General features: G+C 42.8%; 3 protein-coding genes across 3 annotated transcripts; 1 reads left to right on the top strand and 2 right to left on the bottom strand.

Moving 5' to 3' along the window:
- Positions 1–8897: 8897 nt before the first annotated feature.
- Positions 8898–11591, bottom strand: LOC114937947 (uncharacterized). The gene has a single exon (XM_029311613.2). The coding sequence runs from the start codon at positions 11589–11591 to the stop codon at positions 8898–8900; it is 2694 nt and encodes an 897-aa protein (XP_029167446.2).
- Positions 11592–11680: 89 nt separating this feature from the next.
- On the top strand, positions 11681–12424 carry LOC146724662 (uncharacterized). The gene is made up of 2 exons (XM_085479519.1): positions 11681–11899; positions 11983–12424. The coding sequence occupies exons 1-2, from the start codon at positions 11682–11684 to the stop codon at positions 12134–12136; spliced, it is 372 nt and encodes a 123-aa protein (XP_085335645.1). The 5' UTR covers position 11681; the 3' UTR covers positions 12137–12424.
- On the bottom strand, positions 12407–14030 carry LOC146724663 (uncharacterized). Its single transcript, XM_085479532.1, has 2 exons — positions 12751–14030; positions 12407–12509 (listed from the first exon to the last, which is right to left on the bottom strand). Exons 1-2 carry the CDS (start codon positions 14028–14030, stop codon positions 12407–12409), a joined length of 1383 nt encoding a protein of 460 aa, XP_085335658.1.
- Between the last annotated feature and the right edge of the window lie 437 nt (positions 14031–14467).

A 14467-nucleotide genomic window follows, 5' to 3' on the forward strand; every position in this document is an offset into this window, starting at 1 on the left:
GTCAGTTTATACAAGCAAATGTGAGTGAAGTAAGTCAAAAGATTGCTTTATAGAGCAATGGCAGAAATAAATAGTGAAATGCAATTTACACTGAAATGAAGAGTCTGATAAATAATGATACATGAAAAATTGTCAAAAGGCCAGTAGATAAAAATGTGATTGGCTGTCGCATGGTCTTAACTAATAAACTTAATCCTGATGGAACATTAGCACGACGAAAAGCAAGATTAGTTGCAAAAGGATACTCACAGAAACCTGGATCTGATTTCAAGGAAACATTTGCTCCTGTCGCAAGGTTGAGCTCTATGAGGTTAATAATGGCACTGGCTGTAAGATATAATCTTAAATTGTATTGATTGGATATTGAGACTGCATTTCTTAATGAAGAAATCGAAGAAAAGGTATATATGGAAAGGTCAGACTTTCTACAAGAGATGCTGATGTTAATTTTGAAGAAAGAAGACAAACATGTTCCTATAGTTCAAAAGGCTAAAGTAATGTTGAACAATTTGAAACATGGAGATATGGTATGCCGTTTACAAAAGGCGATTTATGGTTTACATCAAGCAGAACGGCAGTGGCATTTGAAGCTGGATAACAAACTTCGTGGACTTAGATTACTGCCAACAAGTGCTGACTCGTGTGTTTACAGAGCAAAAAGGAACGGATTGAGCTCATGTTTTTTATACAACAATAACAATAAAAACCTATTGATATAAATTGGTACTCATTTTACTATGCAACTCCAACAAAAAATTACTAAAAATATGCGTGTTAGTTTGTTAAATCTAGAAATTAAAGACTCAAATTTTCACTTGAATTATATGCGAAACAAGATAAAGAAGATTGAGGATAGACTTTTCGAAAATTTGCCTCGCGAACTTGTTACAAGATTTTTTACACTCAACAGACATATTATCTTGGTATGTAATCACAGACAAAAAATTATCACTATTAGGAAATTTAACAACTTGTTATTTATACACAATAAATCGGTGAATCCTTTCAGTAATATCGATAAATCCAAATGGTTACTAAACTTTAGTGGTAAAATAATACCGGACCGCGTGGCGGATCTTTTGAGCCTTAGTGACAATTTCGGATTACCTTTACATCAGTCTTGCAAGAGAGATCGCGAGCAAGTCGTTCTTGGAATCGTAAAAAATTTGAAAGTCAATGTACATAAAATTCTGTAACGATGCACCTTTCCCGACGCCGCGGATCGGCTCGCCGGTTCCAGGATTCGGGAGAAGGAGGAGACTCAGACTCGCTTATTCCTTTACAAAAATGCTTTATTTATGGAAAATAAGAAGTAGAGTGTCCACTGAGGACTTACAGGCCATCCTGCGGGTGATACAGATTGAGGCTATATAATGCTAAAGAAAATAAAGGTGTATTTTGCCTCTAAAGAAAGTATCGCTTATTATGTTGCCTGGCCAAAACCGGACCTAGGCGTCAAAGGCGTATAAACTAGACGATGTAATAGAGACTTACAGACTATCCGATATATACAGTGCGCGGCGGTTGAACTCAATACACGGTGGCGTATAGCCTGGACGATAAACAGAAAGACTTACTGACTACACGGTATGTACAATGCACGGAAATCGAACTCACTACACGGTGACGTATATTCTATGACGGTGTTCGGAGGAGATTTACAAGTCACCCGATATACAAAAACTGGATATATGAGGTACGGAGGCGTATAGCCTATAATGGTGTCCAGAAGGGACTTACAAGTCACCCGATATACAAAGACTGGTTGTACTAGATACGGAGGCGTATCGCCTATAACGGTGTCCGGAAACCGGGAAGCCCGTCGCTCGATGCAAAAGGAAGGAACCAGAAACCGAGAAGCCCGCTGCCTGGTGTAGGAAACTGTTTACGCGAGATATGTAGAGTTTTTCAAAGATCCCGGGATTCGCACATGAACTGTATGAGAATCCACGTTCTCACTGGAGACATCAAAATTAACCGAACGATAGGATAGAGGAAAGATGAAATATCAGTGCTTAAGAGAGATGACAAACTGATTTGATCTTTTAAGAGTTTATTTGAGAAACACACAATTGAGATGGAGAAAAAACTGAGTTCGAGACACGTAGCCTTCGCGCGACAACCTCGCTTGATCAGAGAGCTCAGCTCAACTAACTGTTGACGAGGTGTCGAGAGACAAGAATTCCCCGTTGTAAGGGTGAAAAGCGGGGAGCAAGGTATGTTTACTTGGAGTGCGAATCAGCTGATCGGAAACTGATCGCCAGCTGATCGGCAGCGAAAAACAACAAGGAATGTCACGGTCGCGGCACCGTAACAAAACGAGACTCGAAAATAATATATTTGTCACGCTGAAATAATTGGCTATACAAAGACGTGATATATAAATACAATGATCAAAAGCTTTAATGCCGAAATATAAGATTAATCGATATGCGATAATTTTTACTTGTCAAACTCCAAACAGAAACAACTAGGATTTCAGTGGCGGATTCACTTCAGAGGTTTCTTTGTATACAGAGACACATTAATAACACGAATAGATATATTTTTGACGTGTTTTCATCATGTAAAAAATTTTTGCGGGATAATGGTGATATCATTGTCACCAGAGCTGATAAAAGTCAGGTCACGGTAGTCATAAACAAAAAAGATTATGTTGATAAAATGAGGATGCTACTAAACGATAGATCTACATACAAAGAACTTGATAAAGACCTCATAAAGCATTTGACTAGGAATATTAATTCTTTGGTTAAATCCTGGCGAAAAAACAACTTGATAGATGAATTGACGTATAAACATTTAAACTGCACTAATGGGAACCTGCCTAGATGTTACGGATTGCCTAAAATTCATAAAACCGGTTTTCCGTTGCGTTTAATTGTATCGTCGCTTGGCAGCCCGATTTATAATGTTGCTAGCTTTATTCATGACATTCTGCATCGCTCTATCAAAAAACCGGAATCTCATATTAAAGATGGCTGGTCGTTTGCCACAATTATTGCGGTAAGAGCCATTGGTGATGATAAGGTGATCTCACTTGATGTCTCTTCGTTATTTACTAATATTCCTAAACAACGATATAAAACTGCAAGATCATCAGACGATAATTAAGAAATAGTAATGATTTAATTGACCAACTCTGGCAAAAAAGAAATTTTATTAAATTTCACAACGTTTCGACCGTGGGTTTTGGCCCTTATCAAGTGCTATAACATAACATTAACAATTATGATTAAAGGGAAATTAGAAAATATATATAGACTTTCACACGTTAATACGCAAACATACCTATGTTCTTCAAACAAAGTAAATCACAACTTTTTTAAAAAACAATAATCGATCTTAGAATATAACATGATATAATAGTATGAAGACGAAATAACTATGTTGTCGTAACGATTTTAAGCTCCTTATATATTCAATATTTGGATCAAACTAAACGACCTTTATTAATTTCTCGTAAACATTATTTAGATTATCCGTGTCTTTTTGTTAATTAATTGTGTTGTCAAATTTTTTGATATAAAACATCTCCGCGATTTCTCGTTTACTAACATATTTCTCATGATGTAAAATTTCTGGAGCAGACCAATCAAAATCATGACCATTATCCAATTTATGATTGCTTATGACTGAATAATTATTATTGTGTACTTTAATACTATTAAAAGTTCTTTTATACGCGTGCCTAATTGTCATTTAGTTTGACCAATATATAATGAGGAACAATTCCTAAACAACTTGTCATAAATGCTATAGAGAAACGTTGGAATGACATCGCAACGTTTAGTCTACCTCAGTTTTTGCACGCAGTTACTACCGCTTTGGATTCAACTAGTTTTTGCTTTAAGGGTCGGTTTTATGAACAGATTTATGGCAGTCCGATGGGTTTCCCTCTTTCACCTATTTTGATATGATTATTGATCTGGAGACATTGTGCTTGAGCTTACTTGGTTTCTTGATTCCACTGTACTACAGATACGTTGACGATATTTTTACTATTGTTCCGAGGACAAAACTTGACGAGATGGTATTGACGTATAACAGTTATCACCCACGCTTGCAGTTTACATATAAATTAGAATTTGATTCTGCAATCAATTTTTTGAACACCACAGTCATTAGATGTGATGGCAAACTTATAACAAATTGATTTCGTAAAATTACAAGTTCTGATAGATATATTAATTATCACTCCAATCATCCTATGAATTATAAAATAAATACTATTTATAACCCTGTTGATCATGCTATTTTGTTATCTGATGACCGATTCCATCAGACTAACATTTAAATTGTGGAAAAAATTGTCCATAAGAATTGTTTTCCACCACACATCATTAGACATCATGTTAAAAAAAAACTGAATATTTTAAAACAACGAAAGATTAATAATTTTGAGGTGAATAAAAATAATGTTATAAATAATCGTTTGGATTTATCTAACGTTATCACATTGCCTTATGTCGTTGGTCTAAAGGGTGCTCTACATGATGCTGCTTTTGACGCTTGTCGTTGGTTTCTTTTGTCGTCAGCTTTTCGCTCTTTCAAAACGAATTTCTGGCTGACGAAGTCGCTAGCTTAAATCATTTATACGTTGTTGATAAAAAACGACTTTAGCAGCAGCGTCAAAAAACCGTGTTAAGATGGTAGCGAATGAATAACCAGGCGAGTAGCGAATAATTTGGTATCCTGCGCATGTGCGAGAGAAATTTTTGCCAAAACGCTTGCGACTTTATTTTTTTTTATCAGCAACGTGTAAATGATTTAACGCTAGCGACTTCGTCAGCCAGAAATTCGTTTTGGAAAAGCGAAAAGCTGGTGACAAAAGAAGCCAACGACAAGCCTCAAAAGCAGCAGCGTGTAAAGCACCCTTAAGTGACACGATATTCAACGTGAATTTAATAGAATTGGCTTGAATGTAGTACATAGTATTCCGAAAAAAATGGATTTATTAATTAAGCGTAATAATGATAGAATTCATATAAATGACAGAACAGAAGTGGTGTACAAAATTGATTGCAGTAGTTGCTTTATATATAAGTCCGACAAAAAGACATTTAGGCACCCGCGTGAAAAAACATTTTAACAATATAAAAATGCATACCAGCAATCTTTCAGTAATTAGCAAACATAAACTTGATTGCGGACATGATTTTAAATGGTCTGCTTCTCAAGTATTACATAAAAAAAAAAAACGTTAAAAAAAGAGAAATGTTCTTTATTAAAAAGTTTGACAACACGCTGAATTTACATAAGAACACTGAAAATCTAAATAATAATTATGACAAAATAATAAAGGTCGCTTAGTCTGTTCTCAGCCTCTTATGTGTAATGACGATGTGTTTAACAGAAAAGTTTTTTCGGTTTATCTTGTTTTATAAAGTATTGGCCATTTTTTGACAACTAACGGAATTTAGGTAAATAGTTAATAATTTTGTATATTTAGAGTCGATAAATTATTGATTTCCGTAAATTTAGTAAAATGTTAATAATTTTTATAATTTTTAGAAGCAATAAATTATTGTTTTCTGGAAAACTTAATTGATTGCGTTAACTATTGTTTATATTGTATTAATTTATTAATTTCTTAAGAGTTTAACAAGGCTCTGTAATATAAATATAAATTTAAAGTGTAAGACAGGCAATAAGAGCCAAATCGCAAATAACAGTGCGTTATCCTAACAAAACTAAAATTTGCCTTGTGCACAGGTATTTAATTCTAACGGAAAAAAATTTTAGTTTTGTTGGGATAACGCACTGTCATCCGCGATTTGGCTCTTATTGCCTGTTTTACACTTTAAATTTATATTTATATTACAGAGCCTTGTTAAACTCTTAATTTATACACGCTGGCTTAAAGGCGTTTGTTTACCAACATTATTATATATATAGCAGAGAAAAGTATAAAATCGAAAGGATCTGAATAGCTCAGTTGAAAGACCAGTTGCCCGGCAAGCGAAAGGTCTCGGGTTCGATTCCCGATTCAGCGACTTTTGGATGTATATTTTTCTCTCGTATTTATTTTCTTAGGGGGGAAGAGGGGATGTATGGAATTAAATCTCTTGTAGAGATTATTCCAATTTTAAATCTTGGCCGTGACCAGGTAAAATTTGGTGCCTTGTGCACAGGTATTTAATTTTAACGAAAAAAATTTTAGTTTCGTTGGGATAACGCACTGTCATTGGCTTTTATTGCCTGTCTTACACTTTAAATTTATATTTATTAATTTCTGTAAAAATTTTTAATTGATTGTGTTAATTATTGTCGATAGTGTGATTAGTAGGACACTTGATAAGGACCAAAACCCATGGTCAAAACGTCATGTTAAGCATTAATTAAATAAAGCATTGCCAGTGTGGTCGGATTTTAAAATAAATCTTTGTGTTTTCATTTATTTAATTATTTAATTATTTAATTACAATTGGCTTTAACTTGAATTGTAATTAATTTTAACTTGATTTGAAATTAACTTTGATTTGTACTAAAATTAGCCTTATCTTGGATTATAATTGGATTAATCTTGGATTGAAAGGGTTTTGATTTGGATTAAAATTGGGTTTAACTTAAATTGAAATTAATTTTAATTTGGATTAAAATTGTCTTTGATTTAAATTAAAATTAATTTTAATTTGAATTATAATTAGCTTAATCTAGGATTGAAATTAGCTTAATCTTGGATTAAAGTTGATTTTGATTTATATTAAAATTGGTTTTGACTTGAAATTAGCTTTGACTTGGATTCAAATTGGCTTTCACTTAGATTGATATTGGCTTTGACTTGGATTAAAATTGACTTTGACTTGGATTAAAATTGGCTTTGACTTGGATTAAAATTGACTTTGAATTGGCTTGGATTGAAATTAGCTTTGATTTGGATTATTGAATTAAAATTACTTTTTATCAAATTGTTGAAATTAAATTATTTATAATTTTTAAATTAACGTTAAACTGAAATATAATTAAACTAATTTAATTATATATTTAATAATTACATAATTATATTAAATTATTAAATTAAATTAAATTGATTAGTTATTATTATTTTTACAAATTTTCAATTGTGTTATAGTCCGAATGACTATAACCGTATTATATTGAATTATTATATTATTTTATTATATTATATTATTTTATTAATTAGTATTACTTTATTATTAGACGATAAACATACATTATATTACTATTGAATATTATATAACCGCTCGAGGTACTCATACGCTCACAGCGATATATGACGCTTGAAGAAGCGATAGCCGGCGCGAGCGCGGAAGAGAGATTTATCGGACCTAGCACGTTACAGGCAATTAATTCCTTGCTATATGAACCTGAATCAGCGCGACCAGGACAATAAACGACTGGACAATGTTATAGATGCGGGAAAACCGGACATTACGGACAAGACTGTCGTAGCAAGATCATCGTCCTGCCAAAACCGGAAAAATCCTCGCGGTATCCGCCATCGTAAAATTTTGCAATTATTGCAAGAAGCGTGGACATAATCGCGACGAATGTTGGGAGTTAAACGGATGACCGAACAATAAGATGGATAGGATAGTAGAAATAATCGACCAAACTAACGTATATGAACATTGTAAAAATATTAAATTACATAGTTCGCATTCTATTGTAAGTAAATACCGATGTGAATTTAATCATGATTTTGATTGGAAAAAATTTGATATTTTACATGCGGAAAAACATTTAAGAAAAAGGGAGATAGCAGAAATGTTTTTCATTAAAAAACAAAATAATAACATAAATTTACAAAGGGATACAGAATGCTTAAACGACATGTACAACAAAATTATAAAGGTCGTTGTTCACGAACGCGCTGCGAGAGAAAGGATCGCGCTGCACGAAAGGATGAGTCACTCTTTGTATTAAATTGACTTTAATATTATAAAACAATTAGAAAACGAACACTTTAACAAACTTTTACAATCTTAATTAATTTACAGAGAAAATCGAACTCAAATCAAAGTGCGGAATAAGCGGCGGTCGTCAACGAATTTCTGCGGTTTTATAAATCTGCGGTTGCGTTACGCGGTTCACGGCGGAAAAAGCGATAAGGCCCTGATTTCGGGTGCGAGCTCTCTTTTATGGGTTTCCGCAAAAAACCCACCTTTTCGGGAAGCGCCAATAATTTTGCGTCTTTTTAAAGTTGCGCGAGGTGACCTGAGCGTATTACGCGTAATTGGCCGCTGTCAAAATTGACAGAACAACGGCTGTTAGAAAGCATGCGCAAGCTGGCGATCACGATGATTATTGGCGAAACGAGGCGCCCGTGAGAAGCCGCGCATGCTCAATAAAATATAATTATTCGGCGGAACGGTTGCGACACCGTTAATTGTTTATATTTCGAGCGTGTTTTTGTACGACAGGATAATTTATGTTGCGATATGTTTTCAAAAAAAAAACATATAAAAACGATATGCCTGTTGACTTGCGATCGGAAGCAAATATTCTAGAATATTCTATTTAAGATATAATATTTTATTACATGTAGTTTCTATTATGCGTTTCAAACATTCCCGCCCGCCTTGTCGCGCAGTGACAACATGTATGGTATTTCGGTCGCGGAATCGCAAGTCGATATTGATCGATGGTGGGGTAGACGCGCAGACGCGGAGAATACACGTGATGATCGCGTGGTAATTGAATCGATCAGCTGATACAATGAACATGTGGTGATCAGCTGAGGCAATGAAACCGCGTGTTTGGTGAGTTGTGTAGTGCAGTGAGATGATGGAACAATTATCAGTGCGGTGATGGATCAAATGTAAGTGCGGTGATGGATGAAATGTAAGTGCGGTAATGAGATAAAAAATGAGGTAAAAAATGAGATGTGATGAGTGATACAGTGCGTGAGGTGAAAAGTGTCGCGAGATGAATTATGTGCCGGCGGACGATGTGTCCGCGTTAGTCATGCCAGGAATACGATCCGCGCCCGGAAGCATGACTAATTTAACGAGCGGGCGCACGAATTCGGATGTGGCGGTGCGGACCGAAACCACGCGGACGATACCGTCGTCCCCGGGATGCAGTCTCGTGATCCGTGCGAGAGGCCATCGGGTCGGAGGGGTGAGCTCCGAACGAATGAGACAGAGGTCCCCCACGTGAGGTGCGGCCTCGGACTTGACCCATTTGGTCCGGGGGTTGAGGCCGTGCACGTACTCCGCTGACCAACGCTGCCAAAAATGGTCTCGCATCAATTGGAGATGACGCCAGCGTGACAGTGTGGATGCTGGTTGACCAGTCGACGATGGCTCAGGTACGGCTAATAGTGGAGCCCCGATGAGGAAGTGGCCTGGTGTGAGCGCCGAAGTGTCGTCCGGATCGTCTGATAAAGCCTGCAACGGACGAGAATTAAGACACGCCTCGATTTGCGTGAGGAGTGTGCTAAGCTCCTCATATGTGAGGGTGGTTTCGCCGATTACTCGACGGAGGTGGAACTTTGTGGATTTTACGGCAGCCTCCCACAGACCACCGAAGTGAGGGGCCGCTGGCGGATTAAAGTGCCAGCGGATCCCTTGATTGTTGGCGGCGCGAGCGATGTGATGGCCCTCGGAAGATGACGCCTTGAAGAGCTCGCGCAGGGTGCGATCGGCGCCGACGAACGTCGTGCCGCAGTCGCTGTACACGTCTGTACACAGGCCTCTGCGGGAAACGAAGCGACGTAAGGCGGCGATGAAGGCCTCGGAACTGTAGTCCGAGACGACTTCGAGGTGGATAGCCTTCGACCAAAAGCATACGAAGACAGCTATGTATCCTCTCTGTGAGCGGTGTCCGCGCCCCTTGCTGGTCCGGATGAAGATGGGTCCCGCGTAGTCCAGGCCAGTGCTCAGGAATGGCCGAGTCGGCGTCACTCGGTCACGCGGAAGGTTGCCCATTGGAGGCTGTGGAGTGGCCGCTCGCCAGCGAGTGCAAGTGACGCACCGATGAAGTTGCTGCTTAATGACGGTCCTTCCTCGTGGCACCCAGAATCGATGACGAAGCAAGCCGAGAGTCATCTGGACGCCGCCGTGTAGAGACCGACGATGGCAGGACTCGATGAGCAGTCGCGTCATCCAGGAGGCCGGAACGATCACCGGGTGCTTCTCGTCGTAAGGCAGCAGAGCGTGTTTGAGGCGCCCTCCTACGCGCAGTACACCTTGGTCGTCGAGGAATGGACTGAGTTTGATCAGTGAACTGCGTGGTGGACCGGGACGTCCCGCAGTGGCAGCGGCTATCTCGTCCGGGAAGTGGAGTGCCTGCACAATTCGAAGCCACTGAAGTAGGGCGGCGTCCAGCTCGTCAGGATGCAGCGGACGACCAAGTGTGACCTCTCGGCTCGCCACGTTGAGCCATCGACGACACCAGGCCGTAACGCGTAGCAGCCGATGAAGCGCAGAGAACCGAAGAAGGATGTCCGGTTCGACGACGACGGAGCCCTTGGTCATCAGGCTGGTGGTGCGCTGTTCAGGAAGGTCATCCTCTGCGATGTGGACCTCTGAGCTGGGCCATGCTGTCTCGTCCAGTGCCAACCAGGTAGGTCCCGTCCACCATAGCGTGTGATTGACTAGCTCTTCCGGATTAATTCCTCGTGATGCGCAATCTGCAGGATTGTCCTTCCCGGCCACGTGTCTCCACTGAGCGTCCGGGAGCTGAGTCTGGATGTGAGCCACCCGGTTGGCGACGAACGTTTTCCAGCGAGCGGCGTGTCCCTGGATCCAATGGAGAGTGACCTTGGAATCGGACCACAGGTGCACTGGAGTTGATGTCAAGCCGAGGGTGTTTCGGATATGCAACGTCAACGTGGTGAGTAGCACAGCAGCGCACAGTTCAAGGCGAGGCAACGAAACTGGCTTGACGGGCGCGACTTTGGATTTCCCCATGATTAAATTGATTGTGATTAGTTTCGTTCCAGAGTTGCGGATGTAAACGGCGGCAGCATATCCTCGCTCTGATGCATCGGCGAAGCCGTGGATCTGCAACGTGGAGTAATCGCTGTCGTTGCTGAGCCAGCGATTCACCCGTATGTTGCTGAGCAGAGGTAGCTGGTTCAGCAGCTGTTGCCAACGTTTGACGTCCTTGGCAGGTAGTGGAGAGTCCCAGTCGAGTTGCTGAAGCCAGGTGGTCTGGATCAGGATCTTCGCCCGAATCACGACAGGTGCGAGCCAGCCCATCGGGTCAAACAGCCGTGCAGTCTCTGCGAGGACTCGTCGCTTCGTAAACTCGCTGACTACACGAGGATGTATGACGAAGGCAAACCGGTTTTCTTGAGGATGCCATCGCAGACCCAAGGTCGAATGGCTCTCGTCGTCCCAGGAATGTGGTCCTTGCTGCAGCCGGTGCTCCTGTGGGACTCCGCTGAGGACGTCCGGATTGTTTGAAGCCCACTTCCTCAGCGGAAATCCGCCCGCCATGTAGAGATTGCGCAGCTCTGTCTGGAGGTTGACGGCATCGCCGAGGTCGTCCGCTCCGGTGACTACGTCGTCGACGTAGCAATCTCGCCGAAGTGCTGTGGCCCCTTGAGGAAACTGCGCCCCTTCGTCCGCACAGAGTTGCCGCAGCGTTCGGATGGCCAGGAACGGTGCACACGCCATGCCGTAGGTCACCGTCAGCAGCTCGTACTCCTGGATCTTGCTCGTTTTGTGTTGACGCCACAGTATCGTTTAAAGGCTGCAGTCCTCAGGATGTACGAGAATTTGGCGATACATCTTCTCGATGTCTGTGACGAAGACATATCGGTGCCAACGCCATCGCAGCAGCACGTCGGTGAGAGCGGGCAGCAAATTCGCCCCAGTCAGCAGATGCGAATTCAGCGAGTTCCCAGTTCGTGTCCGTTGAGAGCCGTTGAACACGACTCGGAGCTTCGTCGTCGTGCTCGCCTCCTTCAGGACCCCGTGATGCGGTAAGTAGCATCTGATCTTCTCATCTGTTGTTGCGATATTTACCCTCTTCATATGTTGCAGGTCCTCGTAGTCCTGCATGAAGCTGCGATAGAGGTCGCCAAATCGAGGGTCTCGGCTGCCCTTGGACTCCATGGCTTTCAGGAGGTGCTCCGCAGGGCGGCGAGTGTCTTGAAGAGTCGTCGGCGGTGATGCAAGAGGCAGTCTCACCATGTATCTTCCGGTGGGCGTGCGTGTGACGGTGCGCACGTAAAGCTCCTCGCACTTGGTTTCGTCAGGAGTGAGTGGAGCCTGAGATATTGGCTCGCTCTCCTGCTCCCAAAAGCGGCGAACGAGGTCGGCGAGGTCATGATCGGCGGTGCATCGGAATGTGCGGCGATGTCCGTTGACTGATGCGGCGTCGTATCCGCCAGAGAGGATCCACCCCAGGCTTGTTTGCTGGGCGATCGGCATCCTTGAATCTCCTTTGCGGAGGCCCTCCTCGAGGATCAAGGAATAGACCTCGGCTCCTAAGAGTAACTCAGCTGGGTCGTCGTCCAAAAAACGAGGATCGGCCAGTTGGAGTCCCTTGAGATGAGGCCAGCTGCGTTCTCCTCGTGAGACTGATCCTTGCTGCAGTGATATGCGAGGCAGCACAAAGGCTACCACGCTGAGCTCGGCGTTGGTCACGTCTGACGTTACGTGCAGCGTTACTTTGCCTCGAGCGGATCCTGAGCGGGTCCCTCCGATGCCGAAGATCGAAAGATCCGTCGAAACTCGAGGAAGGCGAAGGCGTTGTGCCAAGGTCTCTGAAATGATCGACACCTCAGAGCATTGGTCGATCAGAGCGCGTACGGCGTGTGGAGACCCGTACCGATCGGCGATGTTCACTCGAGCTGTTGCCAGAAGAACGGCCTTGTGATCCTGATGTTGCAGAGTCGTGGTCAGTGTGGTGGCGCGTGTGGTGGCCTCAGCTGACAGTGAAGACGTCGGTGCTCCGTGCAACATCGTGTGGTGTCGTGCGTCGCATGTGAGGCAGTTCTTCTTCGACTGGCAGCGAGATAGAAAGTGGTTGCCTAAGCAATTGTAGCAGCGCTTGCTTGCCTCTATAAACGCCTTACGCTCGTTGACTGTCTTGACCTTGAAGTCTCGGCAGGCCATCAAGGTGTGGTTCTCGCGACACAGTGCACAGTGCGGCGGTTCAGATCCTTGGTGTTTCGTGACGTGTGCCTTGGCGATCCGTGGAGCATCTCCGGACGGTTTGCTGACGCCCTTTGGTCGTGCGGCATTGAGCGTCAGGATCCGCCGACTGATAAAGTCAACGAGTGCCTCGTTCTGTGCTGGCTCTGATGAGTCTGAAATGGACGACTCCCACTCCAGACGTGTGCGTGCATCAAAAAGCTCCGTCACCAGGAAGTTGAAGAGGTCCATCCCGTGGGAGTTTATTGGACGCCCGATGCTCTCCTGACCGTTGACGGTGGCAGTAACGGCGTTGTGGATGCGTCTCAACTCCTCTGCGGTATCTCCCTTCATCTTTGGCACGGCGATGAACGTGGCAAAGTTGGAGCGAATCAATTCTTTTTTATTGTTGTAGTGCTTGTCCAGTATCGCCCAAGCACGCTCATAATTGTCGCTAGTGACGGGTAACGACTTTATTAACTTTTCAGCCGGTCCCGTCAGACATGAGCGGAGGTGATGGAAGCGCTCGATGTTGGAGATCGCGTTGCCACTCACGACGGAGAGAAAGAGATCCCGAAACGACGGCCAATCAGCGTAAGCACCAGAGAATGGCGGTACCTTGATGCGCGGCAGTGACGACCGTGGCGTGACGTCGGCAGAAGGAGCTACGTTCGGTGCACGAAAGTGTTCGGCGTAGCCATCAAGTATGCTTCGCTGACTTACATACAGATTTTCTGTATCTGCGTGGAAATCTGATTGGAAATACTCGCTCTCACTGAATTTGTCTTTCAGGGCCGCTCGGATAAGGTCGTGCTGCGTCTCGAACTTTGCCCACAGCTGATCCAGGATTCTGGTGCGTGTGGCGATAGCACTGGTGGTGATGTTGGCGCTGCCCAGCTTCTTCAGGTACTCTACGGAGCGTGAGATTCGGATTTGAATCTCACGCTGACAATCGACCAGCGTGGACACATCCATGACGGCTGCACACCCAGACGTTCACACCTTCACTCACACGAGAAGTCACGCTCGCGAACTTGCGGTTGCCGGTGCGACGGATCCGGCTCGAAGGACCAGAATATGTTCACGAACGCGCTGCGAGAGAAAGGATCGCGCTGCACGAAAGGATGAGTCACTCTTTGTATTAAATTGACTTTAATATTATAAAACAATTAGAAAACAAACACCTTAACAAACTTATTACAAAACTTAATTAATTTACAGAGAAAATCGAACTCAAATCAAAGTGCGGAATAAGCGGCGGTCGTCAACGAATTTCTGCGGTTTTACAAATCTGCGGTTGCGTTATGCGGTTCACGGCGGAAAAAGCGATAAGGCCCTGATTTCGGGTGCGAGCTCTCTTTTATGGGTTTCCGCAAAAAACCCACCTTTTCGGGAAGCGCCAATAATTTTGC

This window comes from Nylanderia fulva, unplaced genomic scaffold (genome assembly GCF_048542155.1).
Source record: "Nylanderia fulva isolate GAGA-0341 unplaced genomic scaffold, ASM4854215v1 Scaffold121, whole genome shotgun sequence".
Classification (NCBI taxonomy): Eukaryota; Metazoa; Arthropoda; class Insecta; order Hymenoptera; family Formicidae; genus Nylanderia; species Nylanderia fulva.